Source organism: Candoia aspera, chromosome 1 (assembly GCF_035149785.1).
Source record: "Candoia aspera isolate rCanAsp1 chromosome 1, rCanAsp1.hap2, whole genome shotgun sequence".
NCBI lineage: Eukaryota > Metazoa > Chordata > Lepidosauria > Squamata > Boidae > Candoia > Candoia aspera.
In genome coordinates, this window is record NC_086153.1 from 6,051,462 (window position 1) to 6,060,784 (window position 9,323).

The 9,323-nt window shown below is 43.0% G+C and overlaps 1 protein-coding gene across 1 annotated transcript in view; it reads left to right on the forward strand.

The window, feature by feature from the left end:
• Positions 1–8,691, forward strand: part of APPBP2 (amyloid beta precursor protein binding protein 2) — a 52,012-nt gene extending 43,321 nt beyond the window's left edge. The window contains exon 13 of the mRNA XM_063296695.1: positions 579–8,691. Coding sequence (XP_063152765.1) covers positions 579–832 — 254 coding nt within the window. The 3' untranslated portion in view covers positions 833–8,691. The remainder of the gene's footprint in view (positions 1–578) is intronic.
• Positions 8,692–9,323: the final 632 nt, after the last annotated feature.

Consider the following 9,323-nt stretch of genomic DNA (forward strand, 5'->3'; position numbering starts at 1 on the left):
GCCTGAGGAGGTCCATTCATACAGGTAGTCCTCGCTTAACAATCACAATTAGGACCAGAATTTTGGTTGCTAAACGAAGCTGTCATTAAGTGAATCTGACCCAATTGTACAACCTTTTTTGTGGCAGCTGTTAAGCGAATCACCATGGCCATTAACCAAACCACATGGTTGTTAAGTGAATCACACGGTTCCCCATTGATTTTGCTTGCCAGAAGCCATCCGGGAAGGTCAAAAATGGCGATCGTGTGACCACAGGACGCTGCGATGGTCATAAATCCAAACCAGTTGCCAAGTGCCCAAATCGTGATCACGTGACCATGGGGATGCAGCAGTGGTCATAAGTGTGAGGACAGGTCATAAGTCATTTTTTTCCAGCACCGTCATGAGTCTGAACCATCACTAAATGAATGGTTGTTAAGTGAGGACTACCTGTACCTCCAAAAAACTTCTAATTTAAAAAAAACCTTTTTGATGGGTATCAACTTCTTTGATGAATATCTAATTTTAAAATGCAGAAATTACAGTTTAATATGACAGCCATTAATATTGTTCTTGGTCTTATGATTTTATTATTTTAGGAAAAAAGCTTTTCGGGGAAGGTTACAGTGGACTAGAGTATGACTACAGGGGCCTCATTAAACTGTACAACTCCATTGGCAATTATGAGAAAGTATTTGAATACCACAACATATTGGCCAACTGGAATCGATTGCGGGATCGGCAGTTTTCGGTCACAGATGCCCTGGAGGACGTGAGCACCAGTCCCCAGTCAACCGAACAAGTTGTCCAATCTTTCCTGATGTCTCAGACCGTTGAAGGACAGATTTGCTAAGGAACTTGGTCAATTTTACCAGTTGCTATTCTTCTTTTTCCCTTTGTTTCCCCCCAAATTTACATGGGAAAAGTCATACTGTGAATTTGAAACCATACAGATTTTTTTTTTTTCCTCCTCCTTTCTGGAGCTGTTAAAAAATTGCATTGAAACACTGGTCCAGTCCATAAAAATCCCATTTTGGGGATGACGTCAACTTTTGACGGAGTGACCGTGAGCCAGACGCGTGCTCAGTGCATGAGCACGGGCACGGCGTATTTTGTTTTGGTTCAAGGGGTGTGTGTATGTGCGTGTGGGTAGTTCACAGACACGTACACACAACCTTGTACACATGAAACAAAGTATCTCTAATTCTCTAATTTTTTTTTTTGTTCTAAAAAGCCACTTTACAGGAAATCGCTGCAAAGAATAGAGAGAAATAAAACCATTTAACAGTTTTTTAAAGAGTTGCATTCTTAATTGAGAAAGGAGGGTGCCAGTCATGTAAAACTGCACAATTATTTTCTTTTCTACGATAATCTTATTCAGTATTTAGGGCCCTGTAGAATCTGGATGCAAAGGGAAAAACGTGATGAGGACGTGGACACGCCCTCCGTCAGGAAGATCTTTTCCTGGGCTCGCACAGCGGTGGCGCTCTGCAGTTGACCCGCAATGCCGGAAATAGACGGCTTAAGAAATTCCCCACAGACACTACCTGCTTGCTCCTAATCCCTTCGAGCCCTTCGCATCCAGGTCTCTGCATGGCCCTAGTCAGTATGGATCATTTGAAAATGAGCCTCCTTCACGTGCCCAGGTACAGAAGGAGGCTGGCTGGGAAGGTCCCTCCTCCTCGCCTTGCACTACTTTACAAAGCAACCTGGCAGGGTTTTCCTTGGAGAAGGAGCACTTCTTTGCGAGCGGCTCTTGGCCGCCCTCCCAGCTTTTGAGAAGAGCGTGAACTGGACCAGTGGGTTCGCACAAAAGCGATACGTCGCCAAAATGACGCTTTGTTTGCCTCAGCTTGCTGTCTTCTTGGGATAGACAAGGGGTTTATTTTGTTGTTTGTGGGTTTGGGTTTTCCTTTTTGTGACAGGACCAGGATCATTTAAAGCGGACCAGCCTGCCCTTTGAAAGAGTTGTGGAACAGTGTCTGACGTGCTGTTTCTGCCCTGTGTTCCCTTTGACCCAGTAGATAAATTTAATCAAGGGTGCGTTTTCAACAGTACCCAAGACATGGCAGACATATAATAGAGAATAGCAGCTTCCGCAGTTTTCAGCAGTTGCGATGCCATGCCTTTTGAAATATTATGGATGCACACTAAATGTTATTTTGCATAAACAAAACTTTAAAGCGCTTCTCCATCCTCCCCCTTTTCAAAGTAGGCTGTCTTTAAACAGGGCTTCTCAACCTTGGCCACTTTCAGAGGGGTGGACTTCAACTTCCAGAACTCCCTGGCCAGCAAGGCTGGCTGAGGAATTCTGGGAGTTGAAGTCCACCCCTCTGAATGTGGCCAAGGTTGAGAAGCCCTGCTCTAAAGGCTATAACTTGCTTGTGCTAACTGAGCTTTTTCTTCTCCTAAGCATCTGGCTTTATTTTTATTTTTGGAGATGACAGTTCATTATATACTTTGCAGGGGTCACTGAATAATACCCAAAGAAGAAAAAAGCACACAGCAAGGCAGTCACATTTGTTTTTCTTTCTTTTTTTAGCCTCTATTTTTTACACTGAACAAAATCGACCACAACCCAATCTCCTTATATTTAATTTTTAAATGCATGTCATTTCCTTTTTTAAGAGTTAATGCCTGTCTCACTAGCTTGTCTTAATTTGGGGGTGGGGTTGCCTTTTTTTTTTTTCTTTTAGTTGATCTGTCTTTTAATGTCGAGGTAATAATTGCAATTTTGAAAGACCTGGGGAGTCTATGCCCAGTTTGGAAAGGAGAAGAAAAATCTTGCTGTTACCTCAGTTTTTAATATGGAGGCACTGACATTGTCTCTGTATATAAAAGGTATTGGATGGCTACCCCTATTTTCAGGGGTTTTATTAGTTGCCCAGGGAAAGAGTTTTGGCTAGCAGAAAGCACCTCTAGTATTTGGAGTGAATTTTATTTACTGTTTTAATTTTGAGGGGAGGGGAATGAAAGGTCTGAAAGTCTGTTGTTAAAGTAATGGGCTCAGCAAAGAATAGCAGTTAGTGGCTTTACATATTCCTCTTTATCCCGAACTATAGCAATACCATTGGCTTTTTAAAGTAGAATGTTGCGGGACAGTCGTTTTTGTTTTGAACTAGTGCCTTTTCAGAATACTTTCTTTCTTTCCCAGGGGGTGGGGCCTCTGGTAACTCTTTGGTGAAAAAAGGAATAGGTCATTTTGGAAGCAGATGTCACGTGGGGACTCCCTGAGGCAAAACCACATGCAGAGAGAGTGGATGGTCTGTTCCATGGAGGTTGGAATTTGGCTTTTTTGCATGGCATTTGAGATATTGGGACCAGTCCCTTGAAAAGGCGGGTGGGAGGTGAACATGGGCTGTCAGAAGGTCTGCTTGCACTGGGGCTTCGCCCGAAAGATTTTGTGGGGGGTGAGGACAGGTGAAAACTGCACCTCTGGGGTCCCTAGTAAGAGGAGGGGGGTGTATGGGAACTCTTAATGTTTTAAGGCTTTTCTGGCCCTTTCGGCTCTGGTTGTTCCTTTTGTCCTTCGATGGAATCCTCCATCGGAGAGGGAGTGTAAACATTTCAATTTGCCTCACTCCCCATTGTAGGCTTTAAAACCATCGCTTCTCTCCCCGTCACCTCTAATGCAAAGGCTGCCTCTTTCCTAAATCATGTTGGTTATATTCTCAGCTGCACTTAGTTGATCGAAATCCCAGAAGAAAGAATTAAATTAATCAATCAGTGGGTTTGTGCTGGCAAGTCACACAGTCCTAGCCATTCAGGCTAACTTCCACAGTGGGAGGAGGAGGGGAGTAAAACAGCCAGAACTGTGCCTGAAACACATTTTTTTTTTTTGGCCATTTGCAGTGAAAACAAAGAGGAATTACTGCCTTGATCTTTAGAGAAAGATCCAGGCTGCTGCTTTTCTTCAGAGTTGGTATGTCAGTTCTACCACCATCCTCCTTTCCCCCCCTCCCCCAGTGTTTCATTGTAGAATTAGCCAGGCTTTGTGTTGGCAGCATGACATCTGAACCAGATGCTGGCTCTTAGTTCCCTTTGTTTTGAAAATCACAACATTAAATTCTCATCGCTGAATAAAGCCATGGAAAGATTCTTGATTTTTCCCTGCATTTCCATATTACTCAAGAGTAGACTGCTCCCAAAGTGTTAAAAAGCAAACCAAAACTACTTATTGAACCAGTTCCTCTGCTGTTTTCCTGAAATCCTTGCTTGCTGTACCTACAGACAGAATCTCATGATGTCCAGAAAGTTAATTCAGTGGTGCCTCCCTGAATCTTTCCCAGTCTTTCCCACCCCAGCCTTCCCCAGATCTACTGGATCACAAGTCCCATCACCACCCACCGGTAATTGCTGCTTGCTGGAAGGAATGAGTGATGTGGCAGTGTGATGCATTTGGGAATTTGGCAGTAGCTGCTTTCCCTTTTCCTGAAAATGCAAATAAAACTTGGGGAAAACTGGAATGGTGAATAGTTTGAACTCAAAATTAAAAGGACAATTACTTCTTTTAAATCCCTGGCTTCTGGAAAGGCAGGACTGGAGATACCAGTGAGCTTTGAGTACTTTCCTTGGTTTGTGTTTTTGAGGTGGTTATCCTTTCTGTGCCAGTTCATGTGCAGATGTTGCCAAGGACATAAAAAAGGGTTATTTTCTGGTCCCTAATCATTTGTCTTACATCATGGATGGATTTTGGAGTGTGCAAATGAGAACGGCAAGTGATTGCTGCTAGAGTAGAAGATCCAAATTGCGTTACTCAGTGGGTCATACACCTTGGCACCAGGAGGAGCCAGTTGCAAATTTTTGGAAACAGTATTGGCAAGGAATTATTTATCTAATCTGTTCCCCCCACCCCAACTTCCCAGTAGTTAGAGTAATTTAGTAAAAAAATAGTCTTAACCTTTCCTTCCCTTTGCCTTCACCTGCCCAGAATCCTGATGAGCTCTTACCTAGAGCCACTGAGAATAGAGGAATGATCATTCTTGTAAGGGATGAAAGTGAGAATTTAAAGTCTTCTTTCAGAATCAGCCTTACAGCACTGCCAGTGAGCCATGGTACCCATTGAAAACTAAAGTGGAGGCCAAAGTCTATGTGAACTGAACTGTGCAGAACTTCATGTGTGTGCTTTTAATTAAAGGCTGAGAATGTACATGTGCATTCAAGTCTGGACCAATTAAACCTTTGCACACAGAGAAACTCCAGTTGTTACACCATTTGGAAGTGTTTTTGCTCAAGTGTTGCAAGTCCTGGGGGGGCCCATTCCTTTTTCCCCTTCTCCTTACCGAGAGTTTGAATTGTGAATTAATTTTGCACAATGGTGCGAAGCCCTTTTGTCATTATTTGCTCAAAATTCTACTAAGTATGTGATGGGTAGCTCAGGCATGAAGATGTACCTGTGCAAGCAAAATGTTCTTTTCCAGGATTTGATAGTTAAGTAGGAGATACTTCCCTCCCTCCTTTGGTTGGGATCCTGACATTCCGAAGGCCAGCTTTGAACTTCAACTTGCTTGCCCATCTGATCAGGATTGTGGTATATCATGCTTGCTTTCAAGGCCTTCTTGACTGCCCCCCCAGTTAACAAGAAAGGCATTTCTTGTCCAACTCCCAACCTGTGAGAATAGATGTTTTCAAGGCTAAATGTCTCTCCAGTTGGTGAGCATGTGCATTAAGAGAACAGGGAAACTGGTGTAGAGGCTTAAAATCCGACACAGCTGTGACATGTTGCTATTATAGATCATCCACTTCCTTTTTCTCTTCCTCCCATAAAAAATACAATTGCCATTCCACAATTTTTTCCACAGAACTTCTTAAAACAGCTGCTTTAAAGAACTCGATGGCTCTTGAAAGAGCATTTCAGGTGTAGGGCATGTTCAGGGGCAATGCATTTGTTTAGTTTCTGTTTCGTTTTGACCTTAATTTGAAGTCTGGCTGGAGTGGATGAATCAACAGAATAGGATTTAAAAAAATATATGGACCCTATCTTCCAATTGTCCAATAGACAAGATATTGCAGAGGTTATTCTGATTTATCCAGTCTGCTTTCTTCACTGTATTCTAGTTAAGCAAAGACTGATATCCTAACCATAGTTGTTAGTAACCCTTTCTAAATCTTGAGGACTTTGGCTCCAAGGAGACATTGGTTGAGAGAGGCCCAAGCCACGTAACCGGAACAGGACTGATCACCTCAGTTGGAATCACTGGACTAAGTAGTTTCTGGATTTAAGCTGTTGATTGTGTGGAAACCAATTTGCGAGCCTAGAAAGTTGTGTTTACTTTTGGTGGGTTCCTGCAGGAGAGTTCACACAACAGGTGATTTAAGATCCATTGTTCCAGCTCCATTCATGGAGCTGGAGCTGAATTGCTAATCTATAACCTGAGGGCCCTTTTTCTTCCTCCACTCCAAACATCCCCACTTCAGAAGCGAAGGAGTTGCAATATTTTGAAATCTGTACTGCTCCCAAGGATGCAGATCCCTTCATGACGTGTGTACAGGAGGGAACTGATCCAGGACAATAGTTTGAACTTGTCCATTTCTATAAACAAGGGACACAAATTCTAGCCAAAATGAAAGACTCCTTTGCACAGCTTGGAGTCCCTCACTGAAAGTGGAGGGGGCTTGTAAAATTGCCCAAAGGTTGTCTTCTACAACCCATCAGACATATTGAAATGCTCCTGATGCACCAAGGGCAGATGGGGGAATGTGCTTTCCTCTCCTTTTCTTGCTATTTCCACTGCAGCATGTCTAAACCCCATGTCTGAAAAGGTAAAACCGGTGTGGGCCACGTGATTGCAGGACTTTACCCTCCCCAATTACTATTCCCATGGAAGTCTCATGTATTTGTAACTGTCATCATGTATATGTCCTTTCCCTAAAAGCCCATCCCACCTGGGTTTTAGGGCAGATAAAATTACTGGCTGCAGAAGGGTAACCTGGTGTAGGGCAAGCAGAGAGTTACCCCACCTTAGGGCGTGCATCCTAGCGCCACCAGTGGCCGTGCTTGGCTCTCTGTGCAGGGCAGAAACTGATCTTGTACCACAAGGGGGTGGGGGAAGATGGCACTTAGCAATTGATGGTTCTTTCATGTGCCTCCTAGAGCGATGTAGACTTCAGAGTGGGTTGAGAGGAATTGCTGCAGACCTCAGGTGACCACAAGACCTCTGCTACCTGTTAAAGGAGCCTGACGATAAACCCAACCCCTTTAAGGAACGTACTCATTCAGTTCCTTCCGATTCCACCTCAGAAGGTGGTATCCCTCCAGAAGTCCCTCTGGTGGGAGGAGATGGGCAGTGACAAATTTTATAAATAAACAAACAAATCATCTTTACAGCCCTCTCTTTCAGCCTGAAAAAAGAGGAGCTCCTTTAATGAACAGCAGAGAGGCCCTGCCCTTGATGAGGTCTGCAGCAGCTCCTCCGAATTGTTTTTGAAGCGTGCACAGCCTTAGTGCCTTCTCATCAGAAACCGAAGCCAAGCCTGGTGCCTTCCGTGTGGATTGGACCACAGTTCCCATCGCTTCCAGACAAAAGAGAGGGCGCACCAGGTTAAGACGTTGCTCCAGGATTTTGCCTTGTGGTAAAAGCTGCCCCATGAACTGGGCACAGAGGGGAGGAACCTGGATACCGTTGACGAATTTTGGTCACGTTCCTTGGCTTTCAAGCGTGAAGAGGAATGTCTTGTTATGTTTGTTATGGCTATTATTGTTTTTCCCCCTTTTGTTGGTTTTGTGTCTTTGACACAGTTTGGTCATTTTGCCTCTCGGCCTTCGTGTGGAAGAAACCTTTTTCTGCGTGTGTCCTGCTGTTGTGTTATAGAAGGGCTGAAGGGAGCTTTCGGGTGGCAAAAGAGTGCTTGTAGAGTTCCTTTTTTGACAGCGAGGGAGATCATGCTTTTTCGTCTCACGCCCCAAACTCAGGAATGTTTTTAAGGCAGTGAAACCCACTCCCCTTTTCTGCGAAATCAGTTTCAGATTCTCATTAGCAAATATGACCATGGCAATTGTAGGTATCTTATAGCATGAAGAGGCCTTAGTGAGTTGTTTTTAAGTGCAGATTTCTTTGGTTTGAAAACATTAAAAAAAATAAGATGGAAAAATATATATGCTATATAAATATATAGAGATATCTAGAAACTTGGTGTTTGGCACACAAGTTTTTCAGTGTTGGATCACTAATTCTCACAGGCACCATGTGTGTAACTGCCCTCCACCCCAGCTTTCCTTTGTATGCATATTCCTTGATATAAACTATGTTGCCATGAAAATAAGATTTAAAAAAGAGAAATGTTAGCATTATTTCTCGGGGGCGGGGTGTTGAATGAGCTTCTGTTTTATTTAATATTACCAGTTTCAGTACTATTATTTTTTAATACACCATGGATCTTAACAGGGGATTAAAATATGTACATACATTAAACTAAAACTCTATCAGCAATGTGGTTGGAAGCAAACCAGCTGAAGGCTGGGTACACCTGCCAGCATCTCTAAATCTGAATCCCCTCATCTTTTTGTGCCACTGTTACTTATATGAAGGCGTTTTGATCATCCTTGGCCATCCCGCTCCTCTTTTGTATCTGACATCACGCCAGACCGCCGTGCTCGGTTTTATTCTTTGTACACATCAAACCATCCTGAGTATGTTTGTAACCAACATTGTGATATTCTGTAATTGTATTGCTAAAATGAACTATTGACTTAATAAATATAGTGTTCCTGCATCTGTGTGGGTGTGGTGTTTGGCTAAAGACAATGTCCCCTTGGAAAACATCAGATGAACTGAAAATTCTTGTTTCAGTGTTGTCAGTTTTGCACTATTCTACATGACCTTGGGGCATTTTTTGGTTTAGAAAAAAAAAGTTATGGACTCTGGTCACAGATCTCTCTTCGATTTTGGGTTAGTGGGTTGTGTGAACCCAGCTCATGCACGGTTTAAATCAAGGCTGATTCGTTCATTAACGGTCACCTACTGCAGCCTTGAATTCTCTTCAACCAAGCTGCTGACCTTTAATAAGCTGAATGCGATTTTCTATTTTTTGAAGGGTGCGGGGGAAGACAGAAAATGGGGGAAAATTTTTTTTTGTGGTTTTATTTAAAACTTCTTTTCAGGGGTATCCATGAGAGAGGGTCAAAATCTTCAAGATGGTGCAGCTTCATGACCAAGCCCTTTTGTATATGCATGTACAAAATGGGTGGAGTTTAGTTGCAACCTGCCACCTTGCATGCACATAATTGTATATACACAAGCACATATGCCTGGATGCCTCTGTTTCTTTCTCCCTTCTCTTGTAAACTGCTGAGATTTCTCTGGGAAGAAGAATGGTATAAAAATGAAAAATCTGGCTTAAATAAG